At 49.4% G+C, this 21,724-nt stretch overlaps 1 protein-coding gene across 1 annotated transcript in view; it reads left to right on the top strand.

Moving 5' to 3' along the window:
* The first annotated feature begins 5,113 nt into the window (after nt 1-5,113).
* The window catches only part of SLC22A3 (solute carrier family 22 member 3), a 91,908-nt gene continuing 75,297 nt past the window's right edge, over nt 5,114-21,724 (top strand). Inside the window, exon 1 of the mRNA XM_079146593.1 lies at nt 5,114-8,290. Within this exon, the coding sequence (XP_079002719.1) occupies nt 7,859-8,290 (432 nt within the window). The 5' untranslated portion in view covers nt 5,114-7,858. The remainder of the gene's footprint in view (nt 8,291-21,724) is intronic.

Below are 21,724 nucleotides of genomic sequence, written 5' to 3'. Positions count from 1 at the left end.
TTTAGTTAGAAGCACAATGGCCTCTTCACCAAGTCCTCCACAAATCTCCAAAGTAATATAAGTTACCATAGCCCAAGTGAGCTGTAGCTCTTACAGCCTGATTTTTATGAAGAAGAAACTACTAAGAGCTCCCTCACCAGCTGAGTGACTTGCTGCCACCCACCTATCTTGAAATGTCTGCAAATCAAGTTAGTGTTCCTCCCAAATTAAAAGTGATCACATGTTCTAACCCGTCTCTGCCACTCTAGAATGAACGTGTCTGCACACAAGTGGAAAATTCTAAGATAATTTATTAAAAAAAAAAAAAAATTTTGTTTTAGGTGCAGGTGGACACAATACCTTTATTTTATTTTTATGTGGGGCTGAGCTAGGTGAGCATTCTACCATGAGCCACAACCCAGGCCCTAAGATAATTTCTCTAGAAGCTGGAATTTTAATTTCCATGAGAAAAGTTCCTCTCATTAGCGGGGATGCTCCATAATGCTTATGAAGGAACTAAAGGCCTGAAGAGTCATGGCAACTGACTGACTGTGGCGTCTGTCTCTTCCCAGGCTGGTCGAGACCAGCAGAGAGAGGGCGACCCTTCTTCCATGTGAATTCTGTGGCTCCCCTCTCCTCTCCTAGGGGTAGACATCCCTAATCAACCATGGCTGGTTTTCCACCCCATTTCAAAGTTATCCTCAAAACTGTGTTCTGCATAACTCCTACCAACACCAGGGTGGGACATGGGAGGAAACCTGCTTCCCATTCTTGCCAAAGCAGGAATCTTGACAAACATGATTCCCAGAGTCACCTGTGTTTCATCTTGTAGGTCTCACAGTAGCACAAAACCCACTCCCATTGAAACGGAAAGTAAAGGCTTGCCCCAGTAGAGGCTTTGATAGAATAAATATGAATTCTAGAAATGTCTTATGCTTAGATAAGTTTTCCACTTTGTTGTGATCCAACTCTGCCATATTTAGTCCTATTTAGTGTTCTTTCCTGATCACCACTTTCTCCAAAGATGATTTTAAGTCTTAGATCTTAGATGCTTCAAGTATAGACAGCATTTATTTTTAAAGAATGAAATGTCTGCTGTTTTTTCCCCCAAACAGAAATTTTCTTCTAGGGATGCAACTGGGACCAGTTGGCTAGTAAAAAATAATTATGAATGCTAGGGAATTTAAATAAATGGTACAGTCGAATTACAGGCCACGGAATAATGAAAGCTCAGTGGTTCCCACTACATTAATGTGCTAAAGTGAAAGCTACTCCAAGCCAAATAAGGAAAGAATGACAGTCTTTAAAACGTGCTTATCCACTTGTTAAAAAAAGAAAAAATTTACTCCTCATTTTGTTTCTTAGACTTGAGCACATGTACCAATTCACTTGCCAATTTTTTTTTCCAAAGCATCTTTGGAAAAAACTTTTCATTTTAAAGTTTATTATAGAATTCCAAAATAATCTTTTTTTGTGCTTTATTCTGTCCAAGCAGCACAAATGCCATTTTAATGACTGACTTCAGTAACTATGGTGAATATACCCTAGTGCCTGGTCTATCCAGTCCTAAATGCAATAAAAATATCAGCTATAAAATTTCAGATGAGTAAGCTAACAATTACCTTTGAAAAGAGTCACTGTCTGTACATTTGCAAAAGATTCTGGGGCAATTGATTCTTACTCTTCCTATTCAATCAATTTATTTTACTTTCTTTTAAATTAACACATAATAATTGTACATATCTACAGTAACTAATTCAACATGCAATCTGTAATGAACCACTCAGGGTAATTAATGCTTCCAACTCCTTAAACACATCATTTCTTGGTGCTGGGAGCCTTTGGACTCTGCTCATTATTTTGAAATACATCCTAAATCGTTGGGTCCTTCTATGGCACCCTAACTAATTACTCCTATGAAACTGAGTTTTGGAGCCTATTATCTAACCTCTCTCTCCCCCACTCTAGAGACCACTATTCCACCCTCTTCATTGATGAGATAAATGTTTTTCAGTTTTCACAAATGAGAACATGTGCTATTTGTGCCTCTGTGTCTAGCTTATTTCACTTACCATGATGTCCTCTAGTTCCAACCAAGAAGCTGCATGTAGCAGGATTTCATTTTTTCTGACTGAATAATAGTCTGTCTTGTCTATGTACCACACTTTCTTTATCCATACCTCCATAAATGGATACCTTAGTCGATTCTGCAACCTGGTTCTCAGGAATAGGACTGCACTCAACATGGGAGTGGTGTCTCTTGGATATGATTTCATTTCCCGTGGGCACATACCCTGTATTGGGACAGCTGGATCACATTGTGATTCTGTTTTCCACTTTTTTTTTTGAGGAACCTCCATGCTTCAACCAACATGTCTTGATCACCGTATCTAGGTCAGTGCAGGGCACCAGAACTTCCCGTGGTGATGGAAATGTTCTTTATCTGTAGTCCATGTGTTAGCCACTAGGCTCCTGTGGCTACTAGGCACTAGAGATATGGCTGAAGAAGAAAAGAGCTTGTCATTTTACGGAATTGATGTGAGTTTAAATACCTACATGGGACTGATGGGTACCATACTGGTCAGTGCAGAAACAGAACAGTGAGCAGTGTTTTGAAGATACGAAGATGAGTTTGATTTGGTTTTCATCTCAAAACCTCAGCAAAATTATGGGAGAAATAAAATGCATACATGGTTTTAAATCCAAATCCCAGCCAAATTTGTGTGGAATTTAGTACAATGTAAGATTTCTATGGAAGAAAACGGGTCCAACGCTATTTTGGAAAGAATTGAGGAAAGGGTAGACGCTGGTGGGATTTGTCCTACCAGATGTCAGGGCCTATTGGAGCAACGCAGTGTGGACAGTGAATATCAGTGTGGAGATGGGCAGACAACAGTAGGACCAACTGAAGGGGTGGGATCAGGTTCCAGCACATGTAGGAACCCCATCTAAGAGAGTGGCAGTACTGTAAATCTAGGGGAAAGCATGGATTCTTCAGTTAAGGGCTGTTTAGCTAGATGGCGGCCCATATGGAAGAAAAAGTAAAACTATATCCCATCATAGTCTGCACAAAATTAACTTCAGAGATGTCAAAATTCAATTTGAAAAATATAACTTAAAAGGAATAAAAAAAAGAATGTTTTAAGAATCTCAGTCAAGAGTGATTTTTAGCAAGACTGAAAAGGCAGGAGCTATGAAGGAGACAGATACATTTCACTACTTCAGAATTTAACATTTTGTAGTTCCCAAGACCTTAGACAGTGAAGCGGAAGACTGAGAGGAGAATACATACACAGCTGTCCAGCTGTCGAGGAGCGGAATACACAAAGACACAATAACTGCCCCGATTCAGTCCCCGCCCCACAGATAACAGAGTAGACGAGCAGATGATCAGAGGAGGAACTCACAGACACTGACGGATCACTGACGGATAAGTGTATAAGATACATCAACCTGGGGAACAAAGAGGGATGTGTAAAAGGGAGACTGCTCTTTACACCCACAGAATATGCTAGATGCCTGAGTCTAGGACAAGCAAGGGCTCAGACATGGACAATTGCTGGTGGGGTGCAAATCAGGCCACCTCTCTGCAAAGCAGCTTGCAGTGTCTGCAAAGCCTGAGACACGTGGACTGGACAGGCCAGCTGATCTTCCAGGTATTTGCCTCAGGTTGATTCTTGCACAAACACACAGGGAACAGGCACGATCATAGTGAGAGGTAAGCAGCACATTTGTGACTGAGAACAATTAAAGCCAGCTAAATGCCCCTGGAGGAAGAATGGACATGTTGTGTCCTGGCCCTCCAACAGAATGACATGTGGCAGTCAGAGGAGGTGGGCTAGCTCCCTACGACCAAGACTGAGTTTCAAAAATACCCCGTGGAGTGAAAAACAGAAGTGACGGACACACACGCAGAGTGTGGTGCCACCGACGTAAAACCTGCAGCTATCTCCTGTCCGCGTGCCACTCCTGCATGTCAGGAGACTGGAACCAGATGAGGAGAGTGGTGGAGTTGTGGCACCAGTGACCCCCGAGCAGGAGAAGCCCAGGGCCTTTGGGTGCCCTGAGGCCCCAGCGTTGGCCACCCCATGGCCTAAGCCCACTCTCTGGGTCCACTTCCTAAAGGAAAGGCCCCGTGGCAGCTGAGGAGGGGTAAGAGAAGAGGAGGTGGGTGGGCGCGGGCAGGATCTGGAGGCGCAGTGTTTTAGTCAGCTCTCCACGGCTGTGACCAAGTGACCCGACCAGCACAGCTGTAGAGGAAGAAGAGTTTATCTGAGGGCTTCCAGTTTCGGAGGTCTCAGTCCATAGACAGCAGCCTCCATTCCTTGGGGCTCCAGGTAAGGCAGGAACGACTTGGCAGAAGAGTGTGGCAGAGGGAAGCAGCTCACATAGTGACCAGGAAGCAGACAGACTGCACTCTGCGGGTACAAATATACACCCAAAGCCACACCCCAACCCCACCTCCTCCAGCCACACCCCACCACTTCAGTTACCACGCAGTTCATTCACCGACTGGGTTAAGGCCGCTACAACGCACTCGTTTCTCCTCTGAACCTTCTTGCACGTCTCACATACGAGCATTAGGGGGACACGTCACATCCAAACCATAACAGGTAGGAAGGTGTTTTAGTCAGCTTTTTTTGCTGCTGTGACCAAAAGACCTGACGAGATTTCTGACAAGAGAAGTAAAAGTTTATTTGGAGGCTCATGGTTTCAGAGGTCTCCGTCCATTCTTGGGGGCTCAAGCTGAGACAGAACGTTATGGCAGAAGAGTGGGGTGGAGGAACGTGGCTCAGAATATGGCACCAAGAGGCACAGAGACAGAGCTCCACTCAACAAAGAAGAAATACACACCCCAAAGGCAGGCCCCTGTGACCCACCTCCTCCAGCCACACCCCACTTGCCTACAGTCGCCACTCAGTTAATCCCTATCAGTGGCTTAGCACACTGACTAGGTTAAGGCTTTCACAACCCAATCCTTTCACCTCTAAGCCTTCTTGTATTGTCTCACACATGGGCTTTGGGGGGACACCTAATATCCAAACCGTAACAGAAGGGCATTCCAACTGTGTCCGTGATGTGTTAGTAATAGTACATCTTTGTAATAGTACATCTAAAACAGACATAATAAGATGACGTTTGCTAGTTCTGGGGAGGTTGGATCTTTTATTGCTCTCTTTTTAAATAGGTGTTTCATACAGCATTTATGTTTCAAGGATTGCTCGATTTACATTAAAAGTGATAAAGTGTCATTCAAAATTATAGAAGAGGGCTAAAGAACTTGCCAATGTCACTTGCAATGAGGAGGAGGAGGAGGGATTTGAATTCAGGGGATCTGGCACCGATATCTGCACACCTAGCAAACATACACAGGACCTATTTGTCCACAAGGTCAGATTCCTTCATTTTTAAAAGGTGATTAAAGTAAAAGTTCCCTGGCCACCACAATACGAAGACAAAGTAGAGAATTCTCCAAATAGTTTCCCTGGCATTCTGGGAACATGGTGGAAGATCAGTTAGTAACAGGGTGGTTAGGGAAGGCTTCTCAGAGCTGGTGCTGACATCGGAAGCATGCCTTGCTGGACAGTGAGCAGGGAGGGATAGGAGGATGAAATTACCAGAAGAGAGAACTTCATGTACACAGGTCTAGAATTAGGAAAATTCAAGAAGGATTTGAGGATTAGCAAGTAGTTCTGTTTGGCTGTGAGGGAATTTGATGAGGGACATAGGTCAGGACTTTGAAAGAGAGAGTGAGAGTGAGAATTCAATTTGCAAAGTACGGTGAGTGCCTTTAAGTAGACCAGTGGACAAAGGATCCTGAGTGCAGGGAGGAGCCCTGAGGGGCGCCCAGGGCAGCCCCTGCTGGGAGGCCCTAAGGGCTAAGGAGAAATGATGACTATGCATGAAAGAAGAGACACGAGTCATTTACTCCCAAGCAATGAGGGAGCACCTGCTGCGCACTGGGCGCTGCTCTAGGTGATAGCAGTGCAGAAATGAACCAAGCGGAAACCTTTCTGCCCTCATGGAACATGAGCGTAGTAGAGGCACCCAGATACGATGAACAAGATGGATAAGTAAGACTATAGATAAACGAATAAAAAGCATGCAGATGTCGGGTGGTGGGAAAGGCGTTGGAGATGAGATGGGGGATGTGCTTGTGTTGGAGGGGCTGGATTCCCACCACCCCAAATCAGAGTAAAGACCTGTGACCTGCAGGTGTTGGGATGATACTGAGATCCTGAGTCTGGGGCCAGGAGAGACATACTACACCAAAAGGAAGCCAGTGGGGGAGCTAGGTTGGGGAGGACAGGTTGAGTTGGTGATCTAGCAGGCAGTAAAGAGCCAGATCCTGGAGCATGAGACTCACTGGCCAGAAGTCACTGCTGAGTAAGTTGCAGCTTCTGTGGTCAGAGCACACATAAAACATTAGTCAAGGTGCGCATGCCTGTGCCACGCGCACCACCAGGTGTTTTATCCGCACAGTTATCTGTAATCCTTGAGTCAACCCCACGAGGCCAATGTTAACTTGGCAGCAAAGAACAACAGTAGTTAAGAGCTAACGCTTATAAAGTGCACAATGTGTGGGCGTTTTAGATCTATTCAGCCCTCATAGCCTCCCTATGAGGGAGGTAGATTCTTAGCCTCATTTGACAGACAACTGGGGCAACTGGGGCTACCCAATTAAACTGCCCAAGGTCACAAGCTGGCAAGGGGATGAGGCCGCTGGAATGGAAGGGAAGGGGAAAGATAAATAAGCCTGTGTCCTCTTGGCTTCTAGAAATCTTGATAAAAATCGAGGTAAAGGCAGGGATAGGGAGGATAGCTTTGGGTGTGCGGGGTGACAAAATGGAGTTGGGGGAATCCTTAGAACATGCACAGAAAGGCAGGAGGTTGGGGCATGCATGAAGTGCTTGGTCCGCAGTGCCCAGTAGTCTCCCTAACCAAAGCTGGCAGCTCCAGGTGTCCCAGTGAAGACCCACAGCCCGGGCGAAAGCAGAGGCCCAAACTGGGATCCGACAGGACTCTGCGAAATCTTTTGTGATCTTATACAAAAGTTGAAAACACGGATTCAGATCAACCAACCAACGCCCTTTTCCAGAGTTTCAGGTGGCTGTAGGTCGGAAGGCCCAAGTCAAGGAAATCCGCAGGGGCCTGGCCTTGAGGTGGTCCCTCTCACCTTGAAGTTCAGGACTCTGCGCAAGTCACTTAACCCTCTGCGTTGACCCGCTGACTATACCGCGCAGTCTCTGAGATGCAGCCCAGATCTAATCCCGCATGGCTCTAGTTCTGCCTAGGCCTAGGCCTGTGCGGCCCTGCGGTGGAAACCCACGGCCCTGGCCCGGAGGTGCGCAGAGCGGTGTCCGCACGCACAGGCGCGCGTGCCCTTAGTCCCCACAGTCTACTCTCGGCACTTCGGGGAGACCCAGTCCGAGGAGCTCCGGGAGTGGCTGGGTGACCCTGGAACTTTCCTCCCCTGGAGCCCGGATCAGGGCGGATGGCAGAGCAGGCTGCTGGCAGGGACCGAATGGAGCTGCGCGCCAGGCCTGAGGCTGCGCCGGTCACTCGCAGTCCCGGGCCGGGTCCCTGGCTGTGGCTCGCAGCCAGGAGTCGCCTCCCGGGTCCCGCCACGCTCCCACCCGCAGCACCTCCGGGGACCCGCGGCCAGGGACTGCGGAGGGCGCCGCGGCGGGGAGGCGGGGGCGGCGGGGAGCAGGAGGAGCGGCGGCCGCGGGCGCGGCGCCAAGGCGAGTGAGGCGGGTGGCGCGGGGGAGGCGGCGGGGTAAAGAGCGGCCGCCAGCAGGGCCGGCGGGTCACTCGGAGGCCCGGCGGCGGGCGGCAGGACGCGCTCGCAGGGTCGCGCGGCGGCGGCGGGCGCACCATGCCCTCCTTCGACGAGGCGCTGCAGCGGGCCGGCGAGTTCGGGCGCTTCCAGCGGCGCGTGTTCCTGCTGCTGTGCCTGACCGGCGTCACCTTCGCCTTCCTCTTCGTCGGCGTGGTCTTCCTGGGCAGCCAGCCCGACCACTACTGGTGCCGCGGGCCGAGCGCCGCCGCGCTGGCCGAGCGCTGCGGCTGGAGCCCCGAGGAGGAGTGGAACCGCACGGCGCCCGCGCCCCGCCGCCCCGCGCCTCCCGAGCGCCGCGGCGACGGCAGCTGCCAGCGCTACCTCCTGGAGGCCGCCAACGCCAGCGCCGCCGCGGGCGCGCTCAGCTGCGCAGACCCGCTCGCCGCCTTCCCCAATCGCTCGGCGCCCCTCGTGCCCTGCCGCGGCGGCTGGCGCTACGCACAGGCCCACTCCACCATCATCAGCGAGGTAAGGGCGCGGGCGCCGCGGGGACAGAGCGACACCGAGCGCGGGCGTCTCTGCGGGACGCGCCTGTTGCGCGCAGGGACGCCGGCGGGAGGGACGACGCTCCGGAGTCCCGCCAAGTGTGCAAAGCCGGCCGGTAGGGACGGGTTGGCCACCTTGGGGGACCAGCCAAAGTCATCCGGCACGTGGACGTGCTGCGTCGTCAGCATGGGAAAAGCTCTCGGTCACTTTTCCCTTGCCGTGAGTTCGCCGAGAGATGCTGTGAGCGCAGGTGTGAACGACAACCGTCACGGAGCCGAGTCACGGACGCTTCGCACACACCTGCCCAGCAGGTGCGATGTGCGTTCCCTCCGAGACGTGTTGACGCGGTGATCGGAGACTGTGGGTCGGCTCGAGGCAGGGCACTTCTGTCTCTGGGGCAAGTGACCTTGGCAGGCTGGATTGGCTCCTGGCCTCCAGGGAGCAAAGGAAAGGGGAAATGTTTGAAGGCGGCACAACTTTTCCCAGTTGCCCGAATGATTATTTGAAATGCGAAGGGACAAAGGTCGAGGCTCTCCAGGGAGAATGGTTTTGGTAAAACGGCTTTGGGGCAAAGAGCGAATCAGAAAAGTTGGGAAAGTGGAGATATTGGACAAAAGTTTAGGGTTTTTTTTTTTTTTCCTAATAAATTACCGGAAGACGGTAGGATGGGCAACAAACCTTACAAAATGGGACCCCTTTTACCCGAGGTGGGTGTCGGGTCTGGGGTGGGGCATTCCCTCACATCGATGGGTATGTGCACCTGGAGAGGCCAGGTCTCCGTTTCTGCCCCCTGCTGTACTGGCAGTGGGGTTTATGGGTTTGCCTTGTAATAACCCAGAAACTGCCTTGATTGAGGCGGCTCACAGGAATGAGCTGTTTCATTGGATTTTGACTACTTCATTTTTACAAAATGAATGTGTCAGGTAAACAGAGAAAGAAAAATGCTTAGTCTTTGGGGTTTTTGTGATAAGCACTTTCAAAGCACCTGCTTGGATAATGGGGAAACCCTGGATGGGGAGGTAGGAGCCCCTGCTGTGGATGCTCTTTGGTTGGTGACCTCACGTTTCTGGAGTTGTGGTTGTACTTGTTGTAGAAGGCCATGGTGGGCCTATGAGAAGTGCCCATGGATAATATCCATGGCACCCAGCTGGGGAGTGTGTGTGTGTGTGTGTGTGTCCCTTTAATTTCTGCTTAATTCCTGGGTGGGCTGAGGACTGCTTTGTAAGCCATGGTGGTCTTGTTGTTAGGAACTTCACAGTTGAAATGGACAGAAAGGCCTTGGTAAGAGGGTGTTATCACTGTGCTTCTCCAGTTGCACCTCTTAGGTGGCTGCTTCAGCTGCACTCATCAGGGCTGGTTACTGCCTGCTTCCCAAGACCACCAGAGGAACCTGGTTCCCAAAGACATTTTAGAATGAAGAGCATAAAGAGCCCTAAAAGCAAAGTGCCCACACCCTTGAGTGAGGTAATTCTTGGATATCAAAGTAGGGAGAGAGAAAAATCTGTAAACCAATGCTCTGAGAGATACTTTAGAAAATATATGGTTGCAGGTTGCTAGCATTCCTGGTAATTTCAAGGTGGTCTTATGAAGGTCAGTGCTCCTAAAATATGGTATGGAATGGTGAAGAGTCAGGAGACGGGTCACAGCATGGTCTCTAGCTAAGCTGTGTGGCTTCGGTAAGTCACTTAACCTCTCTGGGTTTAGCTTTCTCATTTGTAAAAGCAGGCAATTCTACTGATGCAATCATCACAGCGGCAAGTTACTACTCAGTGTGCCCAGAACAAGGATGAAACATCTTCCGGGAAAACTAAAATATATTCAGAATACATTCTTAAGGCAACAGGCAAGTGGTTGAAATATAATGGAGAGATTTCTTTCTTAAATCCCAAATAGTTTTGTACTTCTTTTGGTTTGTTTGTCTTTCATGTTTTGATTCTTAAAAGGAAGCCACCATTTATTCAGGAAGTTCAGCCATCCAAAATAACTCAGTCTCTCTTGGGGTTCTGTGTGGCTAATATTTTGCTGCCTTTGGTCTTGAATATGAACCAATTCGTTTTTTGTTCTTTCAGATTCTGTCAGAGTGATGAAAGGCATGCCAATTCTATCCTCAGCTAGCATTTTGAACCCCAAATATTTTCATAGACTTGAAGTTTAAGACATGAATCATGAAAAAGGGGCGTGCGCTGAGGGTTTAGCAAGTGGACAGGCTCCATGTGGCTGTGATACTTAATCCTTGCACCATCCTGGGGGGGGTGTCATTGTCCTTCCTTTATAGAAAGGAGACCTGAGGCCAGAGATATTAGAGGACCTGCTGGAGCCCCATACTGTTGAGGTACCCAAATTGGATTAGGATCCAGGGGTCTCGATTGGCAGTGGTGCCCTTTCCCCCTCATAGCACCTTGAGTCCTTTGACAAGTCCATGCAACATGACACCCTGCAACCTGCAGGAAACTTTGCTGCACTTTTGTATTTTGTTTCCTTTGGTGTTTCTGGGAGCCTCTGTTAGCCAGGCTGGCAGCTGAGAGACTGCTTCACTTGCAGGGAATGGTTCTCTCCTCTTTATTCAAATGTTGCAAAATGAACACTTAGGTCTCATCCACTCTCTTCACAGCTTGCAACTGGAACTGTCTCCAAGGACCTAAGCCCAGAGTTAATGTCAAGTGCAGGGCCACTTCAAGCCAGCTCCCCACTTGTGTCTCTGGCTCAGGGGAAAGCAGTCCATTTCTCACCTACTCCAACTTCCTCAGTGTATACTTTTTAATATCTGTGCGTCTGCCGTACCTAGTTGTCAGACACGCAGAATTAAAGGTGATGCAAAGCAGACAAGAGAGTAGGAGCCCCTACCCCTAAATGTTGCCGTCCATGGCCCAGGGAGAGGTCTTCAAGACTGATGTGAGGATTTTTAGATGCTTATTAGTATGCCAAGAAAAAAAAACCTTCTCTCTAGTCTATCATGGGCTTCAGAGCACCTTTAAAAACAGGCTGACAATTACTTTTCCTTTTGAGATTGTTTTTCCTCCAGAATAAAATGAAGGTGAACTTGAGGGTGGTTGCTGTCTGTTGAAGAGAGCGTGGCTGATCTGCTCTCAGGGGCCGCACACATCCTTCCGGGGCCTCTGCTTTGCTTTCTGTACATCTGCCCCAAGACACAGGCCGACCCAGAGGGGCAGCCTGCGTCACCAGTGCCACCTTCTCCTGTCCTCCCGGTGATGGCCAAGCCCGGAGTTGCTCTGCTGTAGACACGGGAGATGGGGAGGCGTGTCTGAATCTGAGTCTGGCTTGCTCTGGGCATTTCAGAAAGTACGGGCATTTGTGTTGTTTCCATTTCTAACATGGCCTGTGCCTTCCCTCTCTTTCCTTGAATCCATCTTGACATGAGAATGTTTGTGCCATTTTTGCTTTGAATCCCCGACTATGGCCTTGTTTGTTTTCTCCTTCATTCTCTCTCCCCTTTCTCAGTTGCCCAGAGGCTGGGGTTCCGCTTGGTGTCCTCTTTCCAGTTTTAACGTGGGTGATCAGCTCAGTTACTGCCAGCCTTTCTTTTTCCTAGTATAGATACTTAAAGCTACAAATTTGCTTCAGCAAACTTCTTTGGCTGCATCTTCACAAGTTTGGAAATGTATATTTTAATTGTTATTCCATTCTGAAGTACATTTTTATTATTATTCTTTGACCCAGGATTTACTTGGAGGCTTATTATTAAACTTCAAATGTGGGCTGGGGTTGTGGCTCAGTGGTAGAGCGCTTGCCTAGCATGTGTCAGGCACCGGGTCAATTCTCAGCACCACATATAAATAAATAAATGCAGGTCTGTCAATAACTAAAAAATATTTTTAAAAATTAAAAAAAAAATCCAAATGTATGGGGATGCTTCTATCTTTTTATTGTTGGCTTCTTATTTAACTGCAGTGTGATCAGAGAATGTGATCTGTATGATATGGATTCCTTGAATTTTATTGAATTTGCTTTATGGTCTTGTAAGAAGTCACTTTATAAGTGTTCCATACATGCTAGGAAAGAATGTGTGGTCCTTAGCTATTAGGTGGGTGTAGAGTTTTTTAGATGTTCAATATTTGAAGCTTGTTAGTTTATCCTATTAAATTACTTTAATGAATTTTTTTATATATTTGATCTATCAATAATTAAAGAACATTGAAATTTGTCATTATTCTGGTCAGTTTTAAGTCTCTCCTTATATTTTCAGATTTTAAAATTTATATACATGAGGCAACTTTACTGAATGCATATGCACACAAATTTAGAATTTTTTAAAAAAATCATCATAGTGAACTGAACTTTTTATTATAGTATAGGACCCTAGCTAAAATTCGTGATGTATTTTGTCTGATATTAATATAGCCACTCCAGCTCCAGCTTTGCAACACCTTTTGTTATCCACGACTTTCAGACTTCCTATGTTTTCATCGTTTAGTGTGACTCTTGTAAAAATACATATAACGTGGTGTTGCTTTGATCTAATGTGCTTAGTCTCCTTGTGTTTGTCAGCTTTTCATCACTGTGACAAAATACCTAGATGGTCAGTTTATAAGGAGGAAAGGTTTGCTTTGGCTCATGGTTTCAGAGGCTCCAGTCTGTGGTCTCCAGGCCCCTCACTGTGGGCCTGTGGTGAGGTGGCAGTCACGTCAGAAGCCTGTTTGCCTCATGCTGTTGAGAAGCCACAGTGGCCAGGGTCACACTCTCTCCTTGGAGGGCGTGCCCCCAGTGACCCGGCCTCCTAAAGGTTCACTGTCTCCCAACAGCACCCCAGGTTGATGACCAAGCCTTTGGGGAAACTTAAGATTTAAGATACAGACCTTAACAGTCCTTTAAACTAATGCACTAGACTCTTTAAATTCACTGTATATTTGATAGATTTGGGCTTGTTATGCCATATATTTTTTTCTTTAGCTTGTCTTTTCTGTATTTTTCTTCCTTTAAAACAGGTCCTTTGCTTTTCCTCTTCTATTTTACTCTTTCCTTTATTTTTATGGAATTTAGGTCCTTTTTTTTTCTCCTTGTGTATGTGTGTATGCACACACACGTGTGGTTACTCTTGGACATTTTACTAAGTTTCCTTAACAAAGCCTAAATTTAATCTTGTGACTTCCTCCTAAACAAGTCGAGAATCCTCAGCTCTTCAATTCACGCAGATGTTAGTAGCCCGTGTTCCAGGTCCGGCCTTTGTTACTCACTGATGACTTCGTGTGGCTCCCTGTTTGGGTTTATCTGTGGCTCTGTTTGCTCAGCATTCAACTTGGCATCTTATCTCTCCCCTTTCTTTTAAACTGAAACAGAACATTTCTTTAGTGTGTATCTGGAGGCGATCCATGTCTGGATTTTTTGTCAGTGTGAAAATGTGTTCATTCTATCACTGTTCTTGGAAGCTAGTTCTGCTGGATAAGTCGTTCTCAGTGGTCAGTTGTTCTCCCTCGGCTTGGTTCGGCTAAGAGGCTTCCATTTTGCTTTGTCCTTCCATTGTAGGTGATCCACTTTTCTTTTGGTGTGTCTAGGTAGGTGTTTTTAGTTTGTTTGTTATCCAGCTTGGTGTACATTGCCTCTAAAAATGTCTGGCATATAGCAGGTACTGACTATTTGCTGAGTGAATGAATGCTGCATTTTCTGTAACCGTGAACTTGGTTCTTTAATCAGTCCTGGAAAATGCTCAGCCCTTATCTCTTTGATGTTGTCTTTTCCATACCCTAGTCTTTCCTTCTGAGATTCTAATGAGACCTAAGTTGACATTTTTCTTTCCTTCACCACTCTCTCTCTCATATTTCCCATTTCTGTATCTGGAAATATGATCTAGATATTTTCCAGATCTGTCTTCCAGATCACTGTCTATTCAGCAGTATCAAATGTGCTGTTGAATTCACCCACTGAACTTTTTCTTTTCACAATTTTTTTTATCATGTTATATTGCTATTTTTCGAATCTGCCTGGTTGTCTGTTGGTTGCTTCTTTCTTGTTCACTTTTGTGTTTCTCTTTTTCAGTTTCTTCAAGCACTTTACACATGTTAACTCTGTATTTTGCATCTGGTAAGTCCTTGGTGTTTGAAATCTGTTGTCACTTATTGTGTGTTTGGTGAGAGTTGATGGTGAGCTCCCAGTTTGTCTTCTCTGTGGGAACCTGGCTCTGTCCAGAGAGGATTAGCACTTGCATCTTTGGGAAGTGGGGGACCAAGCAAACTAACCTGGAGTCCTCTTGCCCTTCCAGACCACCTGGCCCCATCTAGAACCATTGAAGCCGCTGCTGGCTTTCATTAGAGCTGCGTGGGGTTCCTTTACTTCCAGTCACTCGACAAGTGTATTTTATAGTGAATCTTGTTTTTCAGCTTGAGTCCCTCAAAGTAACTATTACTTGTTGCTGATGACAAAAAATGTTTTAATAAATCAGTAATTTCTTTGGCAGAGTGAAAGCAGGACCCTAGTGAACGAAGCCACCCAGTAGGCAGCAGAGTGGCTCAGCAGATCCACCTGGCAATGTTTTTGGATCCCGGAAAAACAAGGAAAATATGCACAATAAGATTCTTCACTGCAAGAATATGCAGAGTGGCTCCTGCTTCTCTCTGGCAGCTGTTATTTTGAGTATCAACACTAATTCAGTTTAATTTATTTAGCCTTTGTTTTATGCTAACCACGGGGCTAAGCTGGGATGCAAAGAAGAGCGAGAGTCACCTTGGGGTGGGAGAACCGCCGAGACAATGTGGTGATGAGCGTGGTGCAGGGTGCTGCCCCCCTTGGGATCGAGGTGTGAACTGGGCCAGAATGCACACTGACCTTGACCTCAGCCTCAGAGGACAGGGAGGAGTCCAGACGAAAACATGAGGAAAGGGGTGCCAGGTCCTCTTCTGCACCTTCATCATCCTGTTCTCTGTGGCCTCTGAGTGTCCCTGGAACAGTGCTTGGGGTAGCTCCTGGTCCCACCCACAGAGTTCAGAACCCTAAGGTGGAGGTGGGTTTAGGAATCTTCCTTTTTCTTAAGTGTTTAGGGCCCTGGCAAGTGAGCCGTGGACTTCACAGGAAACGCACTGTGTGTTTCTTAGTGATGAGAATATGGTGACCCAAGTGGCAGTCAGTGGCAGTTCTGCCAAACCCACCCTGCAGAGGCTGGGACAATGCACACTCTTCACGTGGAGGCAGGAGTCCTAGATTTCACCTGGCGGAACGCTGCCGTTCATTTCCAGAAGGCATTGAGTCCCCAGAGATGCACAACTGAGAGTAAACATCCTGCAGTTGATTCTCCGCAAGAATCACACCCCTGAACCTTAGCAAGCCTTGGAGGGGAGCTGTGGACAGAGGCAGTGGGCACGACCAGATGGGACATCCAGCAGAGGGGGCATTGGTGTGCACACTGATCTGTGAGTTTAAGATTCTTGGCATAAGCTCCTGAGTGGAGTGGAAGGAGCGGACATGTACGTGTCCTCTGGGGTTAGATGGACCTTGGCCTAAACCTCAGCTCCCCACATAGCAACCTGAAGGGCGAGTCACAGCAGAACCTGCGCCTCAGTCAGCTCTGCTCTGGAATGGTGTGGCAGTACCAGCCTTCGTGAGGGCTCTGGCGTATGCCTGTGAAGTACCTGCATTGCGTCTGGCCACCAGTGCTGCTCTGGACAATTGGTTCCTGGGACCATACGAATATTCTTAAGCCAGGTGGGAGCCAGGGGTGGGAGAGGGAACAGGCAGTGGGCTGGAGGTGACCCTGGAGCTAAAATTTACTGACCCTGGTCTAGCATAACAAAGCACTAATTAATTTGCCCTAAACATAAAAACGAAAAATCTCTTGGATAGTAATTTTCCCTTGAAGGGGAGGCTAGCCCTACTCCTCCTCTGGACACACAGCTGGGTCACATTTTGTAGCTTTCCTGGCAGCTTCTGGAGCCTTCTGTGTAAGTTCTGGTCAGTGATGTTGGAGGAAGCATCATGTGACCTTCAGGACCCAGAGCTAAAATGACTTTTCTCTTTGCAACCCCCTGCTGCTTCCTTTCCTGTACCTGCCACTGAGAACCTGAGACACTCGGGGATGAGGGAGTCCTGGGAGGGACAAGGATCAGTTCCCGGGCATCTGCAGGGTGGCAGGCCCTCTCCACAGCCCTCCTCTCTCCGCATCCGATAACCTGCATGGGAATGTGGGAACCACTGAGATGGAAGGGGATGTTTGTTACAGCTCTTACCATTAGCCTAACCTGACTAACACATTTTGGTCTGATTCCTGGTCAGACAAAGATCACAAGCCTATAGGCCCCTGATAAAAGGCAGGGAAGCTAGCACTTTGAAGAGAGCCCTGCCTTGTCCAGTACACAGGCCACCCACTCACAGTCCCAGCACCTACTGTCTGGGCCTCCTGGGGCACCTCTCCTTTTCTGGTTGTGTCCCTGTGTGCCTCCTGTCTTCCCCAGTCTTCTGTACATGTCTTCTTCTTTTCTCAAAATACCTTTCTTTGTGAAGTCATTCCATTTTTACCTTAAGACATAGCTTAGAGTTTCCTAGTCCAGAAAAACCTCTCTACCCAACTCTACCTGGGACTGGACTTGGTTTCCTTTTTCTGCCTAACAGCCCCACTGCATGCTGATGGTATGAGTGGCCACCACCCCGACACCCCCAGAGTGCCCAGGGGGCAGATGCTTTGTCTCCCAGTGCCTAACACAGAGTTTGGTAAATGTTTGATTAAATTCATGAATGAATGAGAAAGGAATTGAGTGACGAATCAACCCTTAAGCTACAGCGAACCTCGAAGCTGATGCGGCAGGCTGACAAAAGCCCTTTCTCCTGACAGTGCCTTCTCTTTTTCGTTGTTGTTGTTGAGAAAATTTTATTTTATCTATTTATTTACATGCGATGCTGAGAATCGAACCCAGTGCCTCACACGTGCTAGGAAAGTGCTCTGCCACTGAGCCCCAGCCCCAGCCCACTGACAACGCCTTCTTAATGACTCATGGCAGAGTCCCCGTGGCTCCCTCCTCTCCAGACCCAGGAGGTGTTGACAAGCCATGGGGCCCTCAAGGCCCTGCTGCAACTGCCCCACAGGCCTCTGCGGCGGAGGGAGGACAGATCCCCACCGCACGGGCTCAGTCTGCACGTGGGCTCTGTCGTCCGCAGGAGCCTAATTTGGGGGCTGTGACGTGGAACATGACAGGAGCAGGAGGGATAGACTGCTGGCTCTTCGGGGCCGTCATTTTTATGTGCTGACGTCCATTGTGCAGGAAAGCCTTCTCTCAGCTGTCCTGGCTCTGCTCGGCGCCCGTGTCGTCAGCAGCCACTTCAGGGGCAGCTGGGCACAGGCGCTGGCGCAGCAGCAGTGAGGGGCGCGGGGGCCTGCCACCCACAGTCCCAGGCGCAGCCCTTCAACGCTGCAGAGCAGAGAAACGCTACCTGGCTTTCAAAGAAAGTAAAGCCTTTCCAACGCTCTTCCTCTGTTTTCCACTTTTCTTTCTTAAACCATAACCAAGAAAGGAGCTCGTTTCTGGGGAGGAAGAGGCAACGTTCGTCAGGGCTCTTTGAGAAGAAGACTGCCTGGCAGCTCGGGGGCGACAGGTCAGACCCCAGCTGAGCTCCTGCTTTCCTTCTCTGTGTTTCTGATAAAACAATAGAACTGAGCTGCTGGTACTTGTGTGATTATTAGCAGATAAACACAGGAAGGGCCCGAGTGGGCGAGTGTCATGTTTAAATTCCCATGTTTAAACGGCGTGGCTATTTTCATTCTGGGTGGTAGGGCCAGCACGGCACCCCCAGAGTGCTCTGAGGACCGTGGGGGGCCTTGCAAAGGAAGGGCGGGGGCGGGGGCTGTGGTCGCCTGGCTCCTGAGGCCTCCACTCATGGCCGTGGTGGGGAGAGCAGCTGCGGGCCCCAGGCACCCTGTCAGGCCCTCCTGCCTCTCTTCCCTTCTCTGCCTAAAGCACTAGATTGTCAGCTGCCCTGAGGTTCCTGCCCTATCCCTGTCCAGCTGAGTCAGTCTTCAGGTCCCTGCTCAGGGTTGCCAGGTCTAGGGTAGAAGGTGTCTTGGGATGAAAGCAACTTAAAACACGGAGGAGTTGGTTTCCTGAAGTCAGGGCGGAGGCTTCCTCTCCTCGTCTTTCCTTCTGGTGGTCGTGCTGTGTGCAGATGATGTCATAGCAGGAGATGGCAAGGGAGGTGGCGGCCCCCGGAGAAAATGCACCTCTGTCTTTCTGAACATCTACCATGGGTCCTATAGTGCTTGTGGAGTCAAGGAGGGGACCTGCCATAGGCCAGGACACAGAGGCAACTAGTGGATGGAGCAGGGGTGCCCGAGCCTGGACTTCAGACAGGTAGGCGCTGGTTCTGCTGTCAGCCCCAGTCCCGGGAGGTAGGCGAGCTGTCTTGTAGGATTTCCACAGGGCAGAGGAGATAGGAAGTGACGTGTGTCTCTGGCTTTCCCTGTGACAGTGACCACTGGGACTAGGCAGTCGAGAAAGGAGGGGCAGGACTTCACAAGCCCACCCACACCTGTAGACTTCTGCTACAATTATCTGCTGATTGACACTCGAACATGAAGTTTTATTTTTAAGTTACACGGTACACTTGAGGTCTTTAATTCTGGTAAGATTGCATCTGTTTATGGAGTCTGTAACATTTTTTGTGGGTTTTGTTGCTAGTTAATCTTGCATTTATAGTAAATCATAAAAATAAGTGTGGGACACTGTTTTCTCATGTCTTGGAAATAGTTAAGGGTGAGACGTGTCCTCCTTCCAAGGGCATTTGCTGACCCCATTAGGTAGACAGCAATCCAGCCACCACCCTCTCCCTACCCAGGGCTGCAGAGTTTCACACACAGCTTCAGTGAGCCTCGGTGGGGCGGAGCGGGGTCCTCGGCGCCCCGTGCTCTGTGGGAGTGTGCAGTTCACATCTGCCTGTCTGACCTGGAGGCTGACTTGGAGGAGGCGTCTAGAATGGGGCTCCCAAGTGAGGCCTTGTAATTCCGTTGTGCCAGAGCCACGGGCGGTCCCCTCCTGGACAGAAGAGAAGATGGAATGACTCGGGACAAGAGGAGCAGGGGGACAGGTTGGGCTTAGGAAGTCCTTTGGCTCCAAGTTTCTGAAATTAGAGCCGGAAGCCCAGGCTCCCCGGAGGCTCAGGGAGCTGAGGGCCCACCGTGGGGACCGCCCTGTGTGATGAGCCCCAGTGGCAGCCCCGCCCGGCCGTGGCTCCCCAGTGTCACCTCCCCGATGCTGCTCGCACTTGTTGCTTCGCGCACAGGATTCTCTGATTTCACAGCGCTGCTGCCAACTGGAAGCGTTGGGCAGATGGAAGACGACATGTGTGTCTCCAGCCCCACGGGGAGGGACGCTGTAAACTGACGCCTGTGAGCCACAGGCAGGAGCAGGTGCCAGGAGTTCCTGCGCTGAGGGCTGATTGGATCCCACTCTACGGGATGAACTAAGGGGCAGAAACCGCACTTTCAGGCTGATTTCTTAAGCCATGCTCTGCCGACCCCTGTGGAGAAACCAGTTCCCTCCTGTTGTTCCCCAGTGAGTTTCCAAAGCAGATACTCACAGGGAAGCCATGGAGAGAGTCAAAACTGTTAAATATCCAGGCTAGAGGAGCAAAACAGATGGAAGCTAATTACAATTCATTTGACATCAACTTTGCAAAATCGCATAAAGAAATAGTAGTTTCTGGACGAATCCACGAGGGTTCTTGATCTTTCCGAGTGTGGCATCTCCACGATTTGGTCATTGTCTGACCAGCTTCTCTTTCGTCTACCACGACAAAAGGGAGGGTTGTGCTCTCCCATCCTGTTTATGTGCACATAGGGACTATCAGAAGAATTTTGTTTTTAAGCCCAACCTAGTCCAATACATTACAAAAGCAAGTATGATTGTCTGTGAATTGATCAAGTCCATAGATAATTAGCTAATGGCAATGTATTGTTGCAAAATTTTTCAAAGACGTGATCAAATTTTAGATCCGAGCTAGCTTAGAATAGCCCGTCACTGAAGCAAATAAGTGGTTAAGAATGTCCCCTTGCTGGCTGTCCGAAGGTGAGCACCTTCTTAGCCTGAGGGGCAGGACCGGTGGAGCCCTTCATGGGAGGCTGACGTAGCAAACGTATGCAAAGTGCTTATCCTTGTCTGGCACGTCTAAAAGGTGAAGTGGCCGCTGACCATTGTCACTGCTGGTGACAGACACTGAGGAAGTGGGCTGGCAGGGTGCCTGGGTGTGGAGATCTGGTGGACGGCCAGCCTGTGTCAGGGTGCAAGGTGGCAAGCTAACCACGTGGCAGGACCCACTCTGGAGTTGGCAGGAACTTCAGCTGGAGCTTCGTGTAAAGACTGAGGGAAGATGCACGCAGACAGAGCCGCGTGTTTGGGTGGTGTCCCAAGCCCCTGTTGATTTGGTTGTGGCAGGGAACTACTGATCCTCCCTGTCCGCTGGGCTGGGGGCACTACGTGAGGAATGTGTGTGAACCCGGAGCGTGGGAAGCCCAGGGTACACAACTCCCTCCTCCTTGCTGACGGTCCCTGAACCTGGTACCATCCTCGCCTTGCCCAGTCTGGTCTGCAGTTGTTGGACCTGGATTTGTTCAGAACCCCGCACTATGTTCTGATGGCAGACAGAGCAGAGGGACTCTGGTGCAGAGCCTTGGACTTCCCTCAAAGCGGGGAAATCCCAAGGCTGGCTAGATGGGAGCTCATGGGGCCAGAAGCCTGGGTTGAGGGCTTCAGGAGGCCTGGCAGCCTGGTGGACGCATTTGCTCCCAGTGGACCTGGAGTGAATGTCAGCCCCTTGTGCCACGCTACTCTTGTCCAGGTGAGAGCCACTGCTGGGGTGAGTGGTAGCCTCATGGTCCTAGTAGGTGACAAGCTCTCTGAGGACAAGACTCTGCTGCTTATATCTGGCCCCCTCCCACCCTGCAGCAACAGACCCTTGCGAACTAGATGCCCGACTCTTAATTGTCCCCAAGGCCCCCGGATGCTGTCACTCCCACCAGCAGCCTATGGTGCTGCCTGGTCTGAGCAAGGAGCTGAAGCTGCACTTTAAGCGCCTTCTGGCCTTGGTCCAGCTCACACTTGGGATGTGCTTGTGGCTTCTGCCCAGCTGGAGGGGCCTGCAGGACATGGCTCCAAGGAAGGAGCTGACCAGGAGTGCACATCCTCAACCAGCCGCCTTCAGCGTGGTGGTTCCCCGGGGAGCCATTCCAGAGGAGGAGCCCAGGCGTGGTGGCGAGTACCTGGCCACCAAGTGCAGTACGGATGTCAGCAATAGGAGCAGGCTGTCACCTGTCACCCTGAAGGACTATGGGGGCCTGCATGTGCCTTCAGGAGTTGGAGTCAGCCTCAGCCCCAGGTCTGCCTTGCCTCAGCTGTGACGCATCCCAAGAAAGCATCCAACAGGAAAGGGACGCCAGAAGAACCCAATGGAAGGGAGATGCAAGAGGAGGTGGCAGAACCAAGCCCCTCC

Source organism: Sciurus vulgaris (assembly GCF_902686455.1).
Source record: "Sciurus vulgaris genome assembly, chromosome: 7".
NCBI classification, from domain to species: domain Eukaryota; kingdom Metazoa; phylum Chordata; class Mammalia; order Rodentia; family Sciuridae; genus Sciurus; species Sciurus vulgaris.
This window is presented reverse-complemented; position numbering and strand designations above follow the sequence as displayed.